This window comes from Dendropsophus ebraccatus, chromosome 2 (assembly GCF_027789765.1).
Source record: "Dendropsophus ebraccatus isolate aDenEbr1 chromosome 2, aDenEbr1.pat, whole genome shotgun sequence".
In the NCBI taxonomy this organism is placed as follows: domain Eukaryota; kingdom Metazoa; phylum Chordata; class Amphibia; order Anura; family Hylidae; genus Dendropsophus; species Dendropsophus ebraccatus.
In genome coordinates, this window is record NC_091455.1 from 46,667,752 (window position 1) to 46,686,428 (window position 18,677).

General features: G+C 47.6%; 1 protein-coding gene across 2 annotated transcripts; it reads right to left on the reverse strand.

The window, feature by feature from the left end:
- Window positions 1-351: 351 nt before the first annotated feature.
- On the reverse strand, window positions 352-5,611 carry TMEM70 (transmembrane protein 70). Of its 2 annotated transcripts, none has more exons than XM_069959963.1 (3): window positions 5,495-5,611; window positions 2,659-2,770; window positions 352-817 (listed from the first exon to the last, which is right to left on the reverse strand). In XM_069959963.1, exons 1-3 carry the CDS (start codon window positions 5,501-5,503, stop codon window positions 369-371), a joined length of 570 nt encoding a protein of 189 aa, XP_069816064.1. In that variant the 5' UTR covers window positions 5,504-5,611; the 3' UTR covers window positions 352-368. The 2 variants fall into 2 exon arrangements, with proteins under 2 accessions (XP_069816064.1, XP_069816063.1); XM_069959962.1 differs by having other exon boundaries at window positions 5,387-5,611.
- Between the last annotated feature and the right edge of the window lie 13,066 nt (window positions 5,612-18,677).

The following is an 18,677-nucleotide window of genomic DNA, read 5'->3' on the forward strand; positions in this document are numbered from 1 at the left end:
TAAAATAAGTGGATGGCTGCCATTTTATGGCAAATAACGGACGTTGTTTTAAAATAACAGCAATTATTTGCCATTTAATGACGGCCATCCACTCAATTACAACAGTGTATGAACATAGCCTTTCTGTGTTTTCAATCTACTCCTGGTATTTTTGGTCAGTATTTTGCAACCAAAACCATGTATAAACATAGCCTAAGGGTATCTTCACAGCTACCGGATTCGCAGCGGATTTTACGCTGCGAGTTTGCAGCTAAATCCACTGCGAATCCATGCAGTGTGAAGTTGAATAAGGTTACATACTCGCAGCAGAACAACGTGACCAATGTTATAGTAATCCTATAAGAAAACAAACCCCTTACAAAAGTAATTTATTTTTCCTTAGAGGGAGGTTCTAGGTCATCTGGATTAAAAGTGAAGGGTCTATCGTAGCCCATAAGGTGTTGGTAATCACTGGAACTGGGAAATAACATTGGATTTATCAGCATAGACTTCTTTTTAGCATAGAAAGTTGTGAACATCTTGCTCACTCCGGGGACTTCAACATCCTGTGGCGAGAACTCAGTCCTTTTCTCTCGCAGAAAGACATCGTAAGTGACCGCAGTGTAAAGGTCTTTCTCCTTGTTGTAGTATAAGCGAGCTACATATCCCTTTGTCACATAATGCAACGTAACAGGAGTAACAAAGGTGAAGAAGCCAACCATGCCAAAGAAGGCTATTTTCAGTGGGAGACTGTCTATTCCGATGCCTGACTTTGTAAAGATCATCGGCAGGATAATCAGGCTGATCATGCTGGTGGAGTAGGAGAAGAACTTCACACCTGTACCAAACAGAAAGAGAGAGTTACCAAGATTAACCCTGACAACGCTCTCAAAGGCCACCTACTATGTTCTGTGCCGATACACAGGAAGATTAAAAAAAAAAAAAATGGTGCATTTACACAGACAGATTATCTGACAGATTTTTGAAGCCAAAGCCAGGAATGGATTTGAAAAGGAGAAATCCAGTCTTTCCTTTTTGACCTGTTCTCTTTTTATAGTCTGTTCCTGGCTTTGGCTTCAAAGATCTGTCAGATAAATCTCTCTGTGTAAACGCACCATATTAGTCTGGGATCACACACAGTATTTCGTCCAAAATCTCAGCTGGGACAGACGCAGAGGAAAACTATACAGTCTACAACATGGTCTGTGTTTCGGACCCACTCCTGATTTTGGCTAAAACACTAAACAAAATACTGGTCAAGGGCCATTCAGGCATTAATAAAATCAGTTGAGGGCCACACTCAATGTTAGCAGGGGCGTAACTACCACTATAGCAGCCATAGCGGCTGCTATGGGGCCCGCCGCATCAGGGGGCCCCATGGCCTGCTCCTGCAATACACTGGGCCCCCTGAGCCGTCATCATTTGCAGCATCGGGTGGCCCTGCTGGTCTCCTGGGTTTTGCAAATGTCCCTTTACCTGCGAGCACTCCTGACCAGAGCTAGCAGTTATGTAGTTATGACTTCACTTGACCGTTTAGTGGTCAGTCGGGGGGGAGGGGGGGCCCAATCAAAAGTTTGCTATGGGGCCAAGCCATTTCTAATTACGCCCCTGAATGTTAGACTGTGCGCGGCAGCGGGGTAGCGTGGGTGCACAACACCTGGGGCAAGGCAAAGTATTGTTCCCCATAGTGCCCCTGCTATTGTAGTTAACCCTCTGTGATGCCCTTTGTACGTGATGTGAATCCTAAGTGATGCCTGGTAGTCACAGTTAACTCCCAGTGATGCCACTGGTAACTGTAGTTAACACCTTATTGATGCCCCTGGTAGTCTAGTTAACCCCCCAGTGATTCCCCTGGTAGTTATAGTTAACCCCCAGTAATGCCCCTGCTAGTCATAGTTAACCCCCCAGTGATGTCCCTGCTGGTCATAGTTAACCCCCAATGATGCCCCTGCTAATCATAGTTAACCCCCCAGTGATGCCCCTGCTGGTTATAGTTAACCCCCCCAGTGATGTCCCTGCTGGTCATAGTTAACCCCCAATGATGCCCCTGCTAATCATAGTTAACCCCCCAGTGATGCCCCTGCTGGTTATAGTTAAACCCCCCAGTGATGTCCCTGCTGGTCATAATTAAACCCCCCAGTGATGCCCCTGCTAGTCATAGTTAACCCCCCAGTAATGTCTCTGCTGGTCATAGTTACCCCCCCAGTGATGGCCCCCCAGTCATGTCCCTGATAGCCTCCAGTGTCTGTCCCAAATAAAAAAATAAACATCCCACTCACCTTTCCTCCACTCCAATGCTGCCCAGGTCCTCCTCTCTTTCCTAGTCTGTGCCCGTCTTCTCCTGCTGGCAGCCATGATGAAATTATGTCATCGCGCACGGCCTGCAGGAGACAGAAGATGTGCACCGCTCTGGTGGGGAAGGAGCCGGCACAGACAGCCTCCTCCTGTGTCTGGCAGCCGTCACAGACACAGGAGGATACTATGTATGGCAGCTCCTTCCCCCACCAGAGCAGCACACATGACAGGAAAGCCGGGGGCCGCATCTGGAGGTCTCAGGGGCCCGATGTGGCCCGCGGGCCGAGGTTCCCCACCCCTGCTATATAAGAGATTTCTACAATTACTCTGCAGAATAAGAGAGATGTGTGTAGTATCACATGTCTGTATGGTATAAGAACGTACCAAGCACCGCTGTACCCAGGTTCCCAACATAAACCAGTCTGTCCTGCTCCTGGTCTTCTGGAGCGGAGGATGTGCTGACAAAACGAACAAACTTCACATCTGGTACAGAAACCTGTAGTAGAGACATGACCAAAAATAAATATATGGGCACAAAAACGGACACCATATGGGTGCAAAAGCTGGAAGATACATGAAGAATTGACATTGTTCCATATACAATCAGGAATGATTAGCTAAAGCTGCTCATAGACACCATCATAGCTGACATGTTTAGTGAACAGATATCAAGGCAAAACCCAAGATTTCATTAAGGCTAGGTTCACACTGCGTTTTCAGCATCCGTTTAACGCATCCGTTTTTTGAAAAAAACGCATGAAAAACGGATTGCAAAAAACGGATTCATTTGTGTGCATCCGTTTTTCCATTGACTTCCATTATAAAAAAAAACGGATCCGTTTTTTTTGGCGGACCAAAAAACGTTGCTGACTCTATTTTTCTGGACGTTAAAAAAAACGGATCCGTTAAACGGATGCTGAAAACGCAGTGTGAACCTAGCCTTAGGGGAGAGATACATGCTAGGAACCTGCTAGTATGAGCTAAACCCAAACCTGACAGAGCCTGATAGGAGAAGCCGGGGATTGTAAGCAGATCCCTTATAGCTTTACAGCTCAGTCCCATAGACTTTAATGAGTGTTAGCAAATATGGGCAACCTCTGCTCCAAACTCCGTTTCACCAAGGACATGTGATGGGCAGAAACAAGAGATCCAGAATCCTTATTCTAGTACTTCTGGGGGTCCCAGCTAGCATAAATATTGGTAATAAATGTATTTATTGGAGGAAACCGCTTGTGGTAAAGTTGGAATAAACTTTATTGTGACTAATTCGAAATAAAGAACAGATTCTTGGGCATTTTCTTGTGTTTAGAGACCCCAAGGTGCTGTGCGGCGGGGACCGGGTGTCATCAGCCAGGGAATCGGGGCCCGAAGCCGACCTGTCACTAATAAAAACATTTGACATGTCCTAGGGGTACAGCAAACATTTACATCCATCAGAACAAAGAGTAGAACCTGGGGAAAGACAGCTGCTGTAACATACCCTCCTCTCCCTGCTGTGAGTATATGCCACCTAGACAGGTGAGTGAGTATATGCCACCTGAACAGGTGAGTATGTGCCACCTAGACAGGTAAGTATGTGCCACCTAGACAGGTGAGTGAGTATATGCCACCTAGACTGGTGAGTGAGTATATGCCACCTAGACAGGTAAGTATATGCCACCTGAACAGGTGAGTGAGTATATGCCACCTAGACTGGTCAGTGAGTATATGCCACCTAGACAGGCCAGTGAGTATATGCCACCTAGACAGGCCAGTGAGTATATGCCACCTAGACAGGTCAGTGAGTATATGCCACCTAGACAGGTAAGTATATGCCACCTGAACAGGTGAGTAAACAGGTTAGGCGCATTCTTTCGATCCTGGTCCGAATACTGAGAGTCTGACCAATCAGAACCTTTATTGTCTCTGTGACCATGTTTTTCTTAAAGGGAACCAACCACCTAAAATACCGCCATTGAAATGTGCTGCAGCAGCCCCCAGCCCACTCCCCAGATGCGCTTTTTTAACTTTCCTCCCTGCAATGTATATTTCCCAAACTTACTTTATATTATTGGTGCGCTGTATGCAAATCCCCCGCAAGTAGTCATCTGGGCGTTACCCGTTGGCATCTAGTCTTGGTCCCCCCTCCACATCAATCACGCCCCTCTGGGTGTGATTCAAACTTAATAATTAGTCTGACGTCATTCAGGGACGCTGTACTGCGCAGGTGCAGGATAGCCTCTAACTCATTGCCAGATATCCAGCAACAAGTTCAAGGCTATTTTGCACCTGCGCAGTACAGCATGGATCGGGGCCGCTGTACTGTGCATGCCCGATGTAGCAAGAATGTGGGTGCACCCCTGAATGACATCAGCCTAATTGTTCAGTTTGAGCCACGCCCAGAGAGACATGATTGACGTAGAGGATGCTCTGGTGACCGTGACTAGATGCCGACGGCTCACCGCCCAGATGACTACTTGCGGGGGATTTGCATACAGTGCACCAAGAATATAATGTAAGTTTGGGGAATATACACTGCAGGGAGGGATGTCAATAAAGCACATCTGGGGAGTGCGCTGGGCGCTGCTGCAGCACATTTCAATAGCCTTATAGCGGTATTTTAGGCGATTGGTTCCCTTTAATGTCGGCTACACTTTGGGCCATGTTGCCTGGTGCTGCTGTATGATGGCAACCGGGCTGCTGCACAGCTCTTTGTGGTGGTCTCAAGAGACACAAGGAAATGCCCAGTGCCAGTCACTGCCTGAGGTGGCTCACTGCTGCCCCCAGTGGTTGGCCCACATCCTAGTACTGAGAGATCAGGCAGTGCTGGGCAGTGGGGACCAGGTGGTGTCAGAACAGCAGCAGCTGAGTACTGCTGACATTTCTTAGCCATCTTGGCCACTAATAAAAATGTTAAAGAAAATCCCCAAAAACCTGTAAATACTTGTTCTGTTCACACTGGATATAGCAGGGAGAAGAGTGTGGTTGAGCGCTTCTCTCCCCGGCTCTGTGATCTCCCTCCATTACACATCTATGTCTCCTGCCTCTTATACACCCCCCGGTCACACAGTGACAAGTGGCGCCCCCTATCATACACAGCCTGCAGCGCCCATCCCTCCAATGTCAGCGTCACCTGTCTCCCGGGCGGGCACCCAGCTCTGGGGTAGAGGACCGAGAGACCGGGGCACGTGCTCCCGACCCCCAGCCCCGCCGTCCTCCGCAGCCCCCAGCACACGGTCACCCGCAGCATGTTCGTCCTCTGCGCCGGTGACCCGGATGCGCTGTGTCTGTCATTCAGCGGCGCCACCCGGACACACTAGACATCCCCCGACTACACTACAGTGTGTGTGTGCCCCGGATGTAGTCACGTGCTGAGGAAGGCTTCTCTGCGGTCACGTGAGCGACCTAAGTCACGTTACCAGGGACGAAGCCGGGTAAAAGCTGAAAGAGGTTGGAGAAGCTGCGTATGTGCTGGGGAGTGAGGGGCTGCACAGGGAGCTAACATGGGGGAAGGCAGTCATGTGGTCGTGTATGTTGGGAAGCAGTGGAGTGATGTGATTTACATGGGACTGTAGGGAGGGAGTGATGTGATTTACATGGGGCTGTATGTTGGGAAGCTATGGAGTGATGTGATTTACATGGGACTGTATGTTGGTAAGCTATGGAGTGATTTACATGGGGCTGTATGTTGGGAAGCTATTGAGTGATGTGATTTACATGGGGCTGTATGTTGGGAAGCTATGGAGTGATTTACATGGGACTGTATGTTGGGAAGCTATGGAGTGATGTGACTTACATGGGACTGTATGTTGGAAGCTATGGAGTGATGTGACTTACATGGGGCTGTATGTTGGGAAGCTATGGAGTGATGTGATTTACATGGGACTGTATGTTGGTAAGCTATGGAGTGATTTACATGGGGCTGTATGTTGGGAAGCTATTGAGTGATGTGATTTACATGGGGCTGTATGTTGGGAAGCTATGGAGTGATTTACATGGGACTGTATGTTGGGAAGCTATGGAGTGATGTGACTTACATGGGACTGTATGTTGGAAGCTATGGAGTGATGTGACTTACATGGGGCTGTATGTTGGGAAGCTATGGAGTGATGTGATTTACATGGGGCTGTATGTTGGGAAGCTATTGAGTGGTGTGATTTACATGGGGCTGTATGTTGGGAAGCTATGGAGTGGTGTGATTTACATGGGGCTGTATGTTGGGAAGCTATGGAGTGATTTACATGGGACTGTATGTTGGGAAGCTATGGAGTGATGTGACTTACATGGGACTGTATGTTGGAAGCTATGGAGTGATGTGATTGACATGGGGCTGTATGTTGGGAAGCTATGGAGTGATGTGATTTACATGGGGCTGTATGTTGGGAAGCTATGGAGTGATGTGATTGACATGGGGCTGTATGTTGGAAAGCTATGGAGTGATGTGATTTACATGGGGCTGTATGTTGGGAAGCTATGGAGTGATGTGATTTACATGGGGCTGTATGTTGGGAAGCTATGGAGTGGTGTGATTTACATGGGGCTGTATGTTGGGAAGCTATGGAGTGATGTGATTTACATGGGGCTGTATGTTGGGAAGCTATGGAGTGATTTACATGGGACTGTATGTTCTTCTTGGTTGCTCTCTATTATAATCCTGTCTCTCAGCTGTCCTGCAGGCTCTGTTGTGTCCTGGAGTCGGTGATGTCACAGTTATCGGCCCCTTTTCTCCTCTCCTGGACGGGAATCTCAGCTGACGTATCACAGTGTTGCTGGAGCTCTGCGCAGGGCATTGGCCTATACCAGTTTAGCTGTAGCCCAGCTCTGGTGTAACCTCTGGGGCGCTGCCATTGTGCTGATGGGATCAGGCAGAAGGATCCTACACACAGTTTCCTAATTTCCCTGCTGCAGCTCACCTCACCAGCCTGACCCCTGCACTGTTACCCCTCGGGGTATGATTATGTAGGGAGGCCATTATGGATTCTGTGCAGTGTATTTAGCTGCTTGAAATCTATTGTAGATTTTCAACCATTGCCTTAGGGTGGGTTCAGACTACGGAATCCACGCTGATAAATTCCATCGCTAGTACCCGCTCACGGCCCCGCGTCTCTCCGCCGGCTCCATAAACACCATTCTAAGAAATGTCATGTCAATTCTTTCAGCGGAATCAGCCTGTGCATAAAATGGTGTCTATGGCACGGGTGGAGAGGCGAGCGGGTACTAGCGACGGAATCCGCTGGCATTTATCATTTGTTTATCATTTATCAAATAGCTGTCATAGTGACATGTCAGAGGTTTGTATTGGTGAGGGTCCGGGTGCTGGGACCCCTGGTGAACCCCTAGAAAAAAGGGACGGGCACTCTGCCTCTTCATCTCTGCTCTCACTGCTATAAAGCAGTGCTTGCTTCTGAGCGCTTCTGCCTTTTCATTCTAGCAATTGTCGGGAGACTCAGCACCCGGACCTTCACCAATACAAACCTCTGACATGTCAGAAGTTATGTTATATTGATAGGTGCACTTTAAATAGCAAATTTACCACTAACTTACACCAAACCTGCAGGTTCTATACATTGCTTTGCATTGTCTGTCCCACATTGCATAACAGTGATTGTACCAATTCACTACCTAAAATGTTTGGGTTTTTTTACATTATTTGCTCGGTGTCGGCACATAGATTGTGGTGGCACAGTACATTTTTCAAATAACCGCCTGGTTCATGCCATCTGCAACGGTTTCTTTATATATGCACATGGGGCTGCTCTATGCACTAAAGCAGGGGTGGGGAACCTCCGGCCCGCGGGCCGCATCCGGCCCCTGACACCTCCGGATGTGGCCCGCGGCTCCCCTGTGACATGCGCCGCTCTGGAGGAGAAGGAGCCGACACACACGGCATCCTCCTGTGTCTGTGACAGCTGCCAGGAGGATGCTGTGAGCGCCGGCTCCTTCCCCTCAGAGAGGTGCACATCTTCTGACTCCTGCCCTCCTGTGACGTGCGCCGCGCTGGTGAGGCAGGAGCTGGCACAGACACAGGAAGATGTGTTGTATGCCGGCTCCTGCCTCACCAGCGCGGCGCAGAGCAGCGCACGTCTTCTGACTCCTGCGGGCCGCGCGCGATGACGTCATTTCATTGCGCGCCCGCCTGCAGGAGAAGACCGGCACAGAAGAGAGGAGGGAGAAGAGGACCTGGACAGCGTGGGAGCGGAGGAAAGGTGAGTGGGATGTTTATTTTTTTCATTTGGGGCAGACACTGGGGGTTAACTAGGCCACCAGGGACATGACTGGGGGGTTAACTAGGCTACCAGGGACATGACTGAGGGGTTAACTAGGCTACCAGGGACATGACTGGGGGGGTTAACTAGGCCACCAGGGACATGACTGAGGGGTTAACTAGGCCACCAGGGACATGACTGAGGAGTTAACTAGGCCACCAGGGACATGACTGAGGAGTTAACTAGGCCACCAGGAACATGACTGAGGAGTTAACTAGGCCACCAGGGACATGACTGAGGAGTTAACTAGGCCACCAGGGACATGACTGAGGAGTTAACTAGGCCACCAGGGACATGACTGAGGAGTTAACTAGGCCACCAGGGACATGACTGAGGAGTTAACTAGGCCACCAGGGACATGACTGTGGAGTTAACTAGGCCACCCGGGACATGACTGAGGAGTTAACTAGGCCACCAGGGACATGACTGAGGAGTTAACTAGGCTACCAGGGACATGACTGGAGGGGTTAACTAGGCCACGAGGGACATGACTGAGGAGTTAACTAGGCTACCAGGGACATGACTGAGGGGTTAACTAGGCCACCAGGGACATGACTGAGGAGTTAACTAGGCTACCAGGGACATGACTGAGGAGTTAACTAGGCTACCAGGGACATGACTGAGGGGTTAACTAGGCCACCAGGGACATGACTGAGGGGTTAACTAGGCCACCAGGGACATGACTGAGGAGTTAACTAGGCTACCAGGGACATGACTGAGGAGTTAACTAGGCTACCAGGGACATGACTGGGGGGGTTAACTAGGCCACCAGGGACATGGCTGGGGGGTTAACTAGGCTACCAGGGACATGACTGAGGAGTTAACTAGGCTACCAGGGACATGACTGGGGGGGTTAACTAGGCCACCAGGGACATGGCTGGGGGGTTAACTAGGCTACCAGGGGCATCACTAAGGATTCAAATCAGGTACAAGGGGCATCACAGAGGGTTAACTACAATAGCAGGGGCATTAGGGGAACAATACTTTGCCTTGTTCGGGTGCTGCAAACCCCCGCTACTAACTGCCGCGCACGGTATAACATTGAGTGCGGCCCTCGAATGATTTTATTAAGGCCCGACCGGCCCTCGACATGGAAAAGGTTCCCCACCCCTGCACTAAAGGGTCCCGGCGCTACAAATACAGTGATATCCCTTCCCCATGATGACGCATTATTTTAGAATCAAGCCTTGCTGCATCACCAAGGGAAGGGGATATCGGTGTAGTGGGGGTGAGGGGCCCATCTCCAGTACATAGAATGTCAGGAACTGGGCAGTGATTTGATCTCTGTGCCGACCAGGTGATGTAAAAAAAAAATAATAATAATTAGGTAACGAATTGGTACATTCACTTTAAGTAGGGCCATATTTACCACTGGGCACTGGTTGTCCAGGACGGCACCGTTTCACAGATTTAAATGCCGAAATGCTGTTGATTTTTCACTGACAGAAATCGACCTTTTTTGGCCTATGGGAGCATAACCTAAAGGAGGCAAATTTTTTTCTGGTGCCTTGTGCAGCATGAGTGGTAAATACAGCCCTGGAGTTAAGGGATAATCTATAGCAGTGATTTTCAACCAGTGTGCCGTGGCACACTAGTGTGCCGCGACACATGGTCGGGTGTGCCGCGGGGAAAGTTCCCCAAACTATGGTGCCTTTGTGAAACAGGAGAAAACAATGGGGGAGAGAAACCTGGGGATGGGGGAGAAGCAGGGGGGAGAGAAGTTTGGTGGAGAGAAGCACAGGAGAGAAGCACGGGGGAGAGAAGCACAGGAGAGAAGCAGGGGAGAGAAGCACAGGAGAGAAGCAGGGGGGAGAAGTATGGTGGAGAGAAGCACAGGAGAGAAGCACGGGGGAGAGAAGCACAGGAGAGAAGCAGGGGGGATAAGTATGGTGGAAAGAAGCACAGGAGAGAAGCACAGGGGGGAGAAGAAAACAGGCCCAGGTTTCACACTGAGTTAATATAAATATATTTAGAATCTATATTATTAACTATATGTATAATATGTACTGTTTTAGTGCCATTTTGGTTGGTGGTGTGCCCCGGGATTTTTTAAGTATAAAAAGTGTGCCGCGGCTCAAAAAAGGTTGAAAATCACTGATCTATAGCAACATTACTTACCTCCCTGGGTTTTACAGAAAGGAGTGGTATATAGCGCACTCCTACTAACTGTATAGGAAATCCTGCACAGGGAAAGGGTTTCCTCAGGAGTAGAAGGTGAGCCGGACTTGTTAAAAAACACAATGTGAAAACACTTACAATCAGATATTGGTGTTGTTACTGGCTTATTCTGTATTTCTAACTATGTACAATGGCTGGACCATGGACAAATAAAGCACTTATGCCTGGTGTCAACCCAAGTTGTAGTCTGTAAGTTCCAACTAACAGGTCTCGTTTATACTTTGTATTATTATGTTATTTTTATTTATTCTAATTATTTAACTGTGTATTATGTACCTCTGTACTGTATGCATAGAAAATAGCGCTGCGGAATCTGTTGGCGCTATACAAATAAATATATTATTATTATTATTTTCTTTTAAAAGTACATTAAAAGTGATATAGGTTTGTCTATACAATGTATTTCCATATCTGTACAGTTCTGCCACACTGGGAGCTGATAGAAATCCAGGAAGTGAAGAAAAATGGCCTCTGTGCCAATTCACGTTGTCTCCTGCTCCTTCTGCTATCCCCCCCCCCCCCCCTAGGAGACAAATCTTCCATGCCTCTGTCTCACATTGTGTGTGTCTGCTGAGATCAGGCTGATGATGCAGACAGGGGGCAGGGTGTGATGTCACAGGAGGCTTGGCTGGATCCCCCAATCCCCTGAGTGATTCACCATCTCTGACCGGCCAGAAGCAGGTGCTGCAAGGACTGTGGACTGTGATGAAAAGCTGAGGGAAAGGATTGCATTCTGGAACCAGTACTGTATTCTGGGAACTGCTCAACCAGGAATTGCGGAAACAATACAGAACATCCCCCCCCCCCCAAACAAATGGATTTAGGGGGGTAGTTTCAAAACTGGGATAGATATATATTATAAGTAGTGTTATGCTTCTGCAGAAGTTTCATTTTTTTTTTAACCTCTACCTGGAGTTCCCCTTTAAATGCTGCAGAGCCAGGGGACTCCATCTGCTAAATGTCTATTATGCCATGCCAAAGGCACAACCTTGTACTTACCTGTCAGTGTACCAGATAGTATTCCAGAGCATTTTTATTGCCTTTAGGCTTCTATAGTGAATAAAAACATTAGAAACGTTATGTCTATATGCATATTGGTGTTTTTCTCCCAATGCTTAACCCCTTAACGACATCGGGCGTAAACTTACGCCCTGGCGCCCTGGTACTTAGCGCATCAGGGCGTAAATTTACGCCCGATGTTTCCCCGATCGCTGCGTGTTCACACACAGCGGTCGGGGAAGATGGCCTGCTATAAATCATAGCAGGCCATCATAGCTTCTCGGCACGGGGGGTGGTTAACACCCCCCGTGCTTACGATCGCTGCTATAGGCTGATCAATTCAGATCAGCCAATAGCGGCGATCGGAACCTTTCCGGGTCATCGGTGACCCGATGACCCGGAAAAAAATGGCGGTCGGTGCTGTCCGAGGACGGCACCGACCGCCATTACTGTAAAAAGTAATGTTGATCGCCGTGCCACCGGCCCGATCGCCGTGAACGGCCGGCCGGCCGTTCACGGCGATCGGGCCGGTGGCACGGCGATCAGAGTCCCACAAAATAGTAAATACCTGCCCTGGACCCCTCAGCTAGGTAGCCGAGGGGTCCAGAGCAGATATTTGTACATTACTCACCTGTCCCGGGCTCCTGATCGGCGGCTTCCGGGTTCGCGGCGTCCTCCGTCATTCCGTTCGGTCTTCGGGTCTTTCCGGCGGTCCTCGTCGTCTTCTTTCGGCTATTTTCGGCTCCAGCCTCGTCATTTTCCGGATTTTGCGCTCTGCTGCCCCCTAGCGGCTGATATGTGTAATACACTTATCAGCAGCTACAGGGATATTCAGAATATAGAAAAAGTGTTTTTTTTTTTTCCCCAATTTTTTTTTTCTATTTTCCGCACCCTATCGCCGCTGAGTGTTGATTAGCATCGCACGAAAGTGCGCTGCTAATCAGCAACTCCTCCTTTTTGGCGTAGGGTGTTTTTTTTCTATATTCTACTGCCACGGCCTGCTTATAAGTGCCGCACATAAGTGCGGCATTTATCAGCAACGCCTTTGTTGCCGTAGATTTTTTTTATACTTACTGTAAAAAAAACACGTAAAAAACACTACATTACACCACACTACATTGAATAAAGTTTGACACTACACCACTACATACCCCATATACTAGTCCCCATATAAAGATGGCCCCCAGGGTGTTTTCGGTGTCAGAGGGATACGTTATTATTGCCTCCGACACCGAAACAGCCAGTGAGGATGAATGGGGGGGATCGTTCTTTCCTCCATTCATCCTCATCATCCAGTGACGTGTCTGGGGGTAGCGTAGCGTACGCTGCCCCCCAGACACGTCTTTTCCGCCAGTACCGTCCCAATAAGAGATGACGGTATGGTGTGAAATTCTACAAACTCTGTGAGAGTACCTCTGGGTACACTGACAGATTTAGGGTACGTGCATTCCGCAGCTGGCACCCGCCGGCGGACTGATGGAGGCGCATGTCTCCACCCGTGTCATAGACTCCATGTTATGCACGGGCGGATTCCGTCGTCCATCCAAAGAATGAACACGTTGGACGGAGAGCGGAATCCGCCCGTGCATAGAATGGAGTCTATGACACGGACGGAGACGTGCGCCTGCATCAGTCCGCCGGCGGGTGCCAACTGCGGAATGCACGAAGGGTTATCTGTCGCGATTCCGCAGTGTGCATGTACCCTTAGAGTGTATGTAGGAAGGAACACCCGAATCCAGCCCCAGATGCCCCCCCCCCCCTCCCATCCTCGGAACAAGTGGGAAGATCGTCCGGGAACTGATCTTCCCACTGCTGGATAAAGGTCACCACCTGTACGGGGATAACATTTATACCAGCAGCCCCTCTTCCGGTCCCTCGCTGCCCGAGCTACTGTAGCTTGCGGCACGATCCGAACATATCAGAAGCAGTAATAGAGCCCTAATATTTAGCAGCCATGGAGCGGACCCAGCGCTTCTAGATATGAAAGACCCCGTATCGCACCAGGACAACATTTTCCAGGTGACGTCCCCCACACTGGAGAACAGGAGACCCCAGAAGAAGTGCAGAGTGTGGCGTAACAGGGGGATCAGGAAGGACACCATTTCCAGTGTGACGCCTGTCCTGATCCCCCCGGCCTCTGCATACTGGATCGCTCCAAGGCGTACCACACGTCACTGGGGTTCTACATTATCTAAATTCTGTCCCTTATTCCTATTTCAGGGGTCACGTTGGTCCGGGGATTATTCTGATCGCCATTATGGAGTCGGGAAGGAATTTTTCCCATTGATGAGGCTACTGTCGTCTGCCTCACGAGGGTTTTTTGCCTTCCTCTGGATCAACACAGGTTGAATTTGATGGACACCTGTCATTTTCAACCTTATAAACTAATAATTGGCCTAATACCCCCAAATAAATTAGAATTGTCCCTTTTTCCCAGCTAAATAGGTATGGCCGCCATTCCCATTAGAGGATGCCATGATGCAATTACAAAGCCTCTGTGCGGCCAGGACAGTAGAAACCCCCCACAAGTGACCCCATTCTGGAAACTACACCCGATAAGGAATCTAACAAGGGGGGCAGTGGGGATATGGCCCCCAAGTGACGGCCACATTTGGGACGTGAAAATGAAAAAAATGGTATTTTTTATTTTCTCGGCACATGTTCTACGTAAGTGCCTGTCACCAGTGGGGTCCATATGCTCACTGCACCCCTTGTTAGATTCCTTATGGGGTGTAGTTTCCAGAATGGGGTCACTTGTCGGGGGTTTCTACTGATCTGGCAGCACAGGAGCTTTGTAATTGCGACATGGCCTCCATCCTCCATTCCAGCCTCTAAATGGCGCTCTGTCCCTTTGGTGGCTTGCCCTGTGCCCATATGGCACATTATGCCCACATATGGGGTATTTTCGTAATCAGGGGAAACTACCCTACACGTTTTGTGTTAATTTTCTTTTTTAACCCCTTGTGGAAATGGAAAAAATCAAGGCTAGACCAACATTTAGTGTAATTTTTGTAAAATTTTTACTCTAAATCATTAATCTTGTCATGATTTTTTCATTTTCACAAGGGGCTAAAAGATAAAAAAAAACACTAAATGTGTAGAGCAATTTCCCCTGAGTACGGAAATACCCCACATGTGTACATAAAGCGCCATTCGGGTGCAGGGTAAGCCTCCGAAGGGAAGGAGCGCCATTTCGTTTTTGAAGGCTGGATTTGGATGGAATGGATTTTAAGGGGCCATGTTGCATTCAAAAGGCCTCTGTGTTGCCAAGACAGTTGAACCCCCCCACAAGTGACCCCATTATGGAAACTACACCCCTCAAGGAATGTAACAAGGGGTGTAGTGAGCATATGGACCCCACTGGTGACGGGCACAAATGTGGAACAATGTGGCGTGAAAATGAAATATTACATTTTTTACACTATAATGTTGGTTTAGCCTTGAATTTATCATTTTCACAAGGGGTTAAAAGAGAAAAAAACACACAATATGTGTAGAGCAATTTCCCCCGAGTCCGTAAATACCCCACATGTGGACATAAAGCGCCATGTGGGCGCAGGGCAAGCCTCCGAAGGGAAGGAGCGCCATTTGGATTTTGGAGGTTGAATTTGGCTAGAATGGATGATGAACGCCATGTCGCATTTACTGAGCCCTCGTGCTGCCAAAACACTGGAAACCCCCCACAAGTGACCCCATTCTGGAAACTGCACCCCTCAAGGAATCTAACAAGGGGTGCAGTGAGGATATGGACCCCTTGATGACGGGCACATTTGTGCCATGAAAGTGAAAAAATGAAATTTTTTACTTTTACGTCACATTGTTCCACATTTGTGCCCGTCACCAGTGGGGTCCATATGCTCACTGTGCCCCTTGTTAGATTCCTTGAGGGGTGTAGTTTCCAGAATGGAATCACTTGTGGGGGGTGTCCAGTGTCTTGGCAGCACGAGGGCTCTGTAAATGCGACATGGCCCTTGAAATCCTTTCCAGTGAAATTCAGCTTCCAAAAGCCAATTGGCGCTCCTTCCCTTTGGAGGCTCGTCCTGCGCCCCCTTGGCACTTTATCGCCACATGTGGGGTATTTCCGTACTCGGGAGAAACTGCGCTACACATTTTGTGTCTTTTTTTTCCTCTTATCCCTTTAAGAAAATGAAAAATTGAAGGCTAGAACAACGTTTTAGTGTAAAAAATAAATTTTTCTTTTTTCACACCATATTGTTCGGAAAATCTGTGAAGCACCTGTGGGGTCCAAATGCTCACCGCACCCCTTGTTACATTCCTTGAGGGGTGTAGTTTTCTAAATGGTGTCCCTTTAGGGGTGTTTTTTAGGTTTTGGCACCCCAAAGCCTCTGCAACCTGAAGTGGTATGGTCAAAAATGACCAAATATAACGGAGGCGTTGAAATTCACTAGGCGCTCCTTTGTATCTGAGGCTTGTGGTTGCGTCAAATAGCGCAATAGGGCCACATATGGGGTATTTCTATAAACTGCAGAAACGGGGCAATAATTATTGGGGTGCATTTCTCTGGTAATAGGTTTATAATTATGAAAAATATTGGATTACAATAAAATCTCTGCACAGAAAATTAAAATTTTCAAATTTCTTACACACTTAGCTTTTATTTCTGTGACTCCCCTAAAGGGTTAAAACACTTTCTGGATGTGCTTTGCAGAGTTTGGGGGGTGCAGTTTCTGAAATGGGGTGCTTTGTGGGGCTTTCTAACATACAGGCCCCTCAAATACACTTTTAACCTGAACAGGTCCCTAAAAATATCTGATTTTGAAATTTTACTGAAAATTTGGAAATTTGCTGCTAATGTTTTAAGCTTCCTATTGTCTAAAAAAAATTAAAGATCGTTTAATAAATGCTGCCAACATAAAGTAGACATGTTGCTAATGCTATTTAATATATAATTTATGTGGTATAACCACTTTCTGTATACGCAAAAAAGTTTCAAAGTTGGAAAAATGCAGTTTTTCACATTTTTTCACATTATTTGGGTTTTTTTCATAAAGATTTGTTATGATTATCGACTCCAATTTACCAGAAATGTAAAGTACAATATGTCACGAGAAAACAATCTCAGAATCAGCCGGATAGGTAAAAGCATCCCGAAGTTATTAATGACTAAAGTGACACTGGTCATATTCATAAAATTTGTCTCTGTCATTAAGGCCATTTCAGGCTCTGTCCTTAAGGGGTTAAAGTGTCACTGTCGTGAATTTTTTTTTTGCAGAAATCAATAGTCCAGGCGATTTTAAGAAACTTTGTAATTGGGTTTATTATCCGAAAAATGCATTTTTATCATGAAAAAGCAGTTTGAAGCTCTCCCCCCTGTCTTCATGGTTCTCCTATGGAGAGAGCTAAAGAAAAGACCAAAACAGGACAACAAAGAGTTAATCTACAAATCCCTCACCCGTTATCTGTTCTGACCATCACCAGTGACCTGTCTGAGCTCAGATTACAGCTGTCACCCAGCTCCGTGCCTGTAATCCTCTGTTATCTGCTTTCTGCTGCCGGCTAACTCCCTCCTTCCTCCTCCCCCCTCCGCTCTCCCTAGAACAGACAGGGGACGTCTCCTGCAACAAGTCACAATTTTCAGATTTTTCAGAGTGGATGAAAAAGAGGAAGGAGGGGGGGACCTGGGAAAAGGCTTTTTACATGCAGATAATGGCAGATTTGGCTAATAAACCCAATTACAAAGTTTCTTAAAATCGCCTGGACTATTGATTTCTGCAAAAAAAAAAAAAATACGACAGTGACTCTTTAAGTAGAAATCCCGGAATCACAAAGTGAAGAAAAAAAATCACATGACTACTGAAAAAACCCACTGTGCAAAAAAGAGAAACTTTATACCAGTGATCTAGGATGACAGAGCTACTAAAGTAGTGAAAATAATGTTTTCTAAAAGCCTACATTTCTGAAATCTGTGGTTTTATTTTCTAAAAGCGTAAAGAAAAAATAAAATCATATCACTTTATAGTATCGCTTTGATTGTAATGACGCAAAGAATATGGTTGGTTGTACAGCCCCTGGGGCACTGATCTGTGACCTGTCCTCCCCTCCTCATGGACATTCATCCAGTACTCTGCAGTGATGAGCAGCCGGAATGACATCACTGACGCCACCTCAATATTCATGGCAGCAGACATCTAGTGTCATCCCCTGCCCTGTGGGAAAATAACAGAAGGTTAGGTTCTTCTAGAGTTATTTTCTCTTTAGGGTGCGTTCACATGTACAGGATCCACAGCAGATTTTATGATGTGTGCAGTTATTTAGTTACATTGATCTCTGCTGCGCATCCTGTGTGAATGCACCCTCAGGTTAGGTTCACACTACAGAACCTAAGCGAAGAATTTCCAACAGATTCCGTAGCTCGTAACTGTTCACGGCCACGCGCCTCTCAGCCTGTGCCATAGACACCATTCCATGCATAGGCGGATTTTGCATTCCGCCGAAAGAACTGACATGTCAATTCTTTCTGCAGATAGCGGAATTGGGCCACCCATAGAATGGTGCCTATTGAGCCGGCAGAAAGATCCGGGTAGTATTCCTTCCGTGATGAGAGGGGCGTGAGGTGGATGCATGCTTTGTGTATGGATGAAGCTTCACGCGCACAGAACGTCCAATAGCTGCACTGTGTTGCCACAACACTGGTTCTATCAGACAGTTATTGGATATTGCATACAGGGTCCCCTCTCAGAAAGTATATGAGCCTCAGCAGTGTCAGTAATTTCTATAGAGTAGATCCTATTGTTCATAGTGACCCCATCAGTGCCAGGTCTCATCTGTGCATAAGTATAGGAGAAATACTTCACTGTGAATGTGCTAAATTCATCAGTTTAGCAGCTGGCCACTAGGGGGCGCAGCGATCCTTCCCAGTAACAGTCATAGTATTTTTAATAGCCTGACGATGAGGTCACGTGACGGCTAATTGCATCACTAATAAACGGCCGTAGACACAGCCCCCTATTATAATGCCCC

Bases quoted from the DNA above. Each gene is read 5' to 3' on its own strand.
- TMEM70 (XM_069959962.1), bottom strand. From the start codon at position 5,503: ATGCTGCGGGTGACCGTGTGCTGGGGGCTGCGGAGGACGGCGGGGCTG. The intron at 2,771-5,386 runs GTGACGCTGACA...TCTCTACTACAG, and splicing joins GGTGCCCGCCCGGGAGACAG to GTTTCTGTACCAGATGTGAA. The intron at 818-2,658 runs GTACGTTCTTAT...TGTTTGGTACAG, and splicing joins CCTGGGTACAGCGGTGCTTG to GTGTGAAGTTCTTCTCCTAC.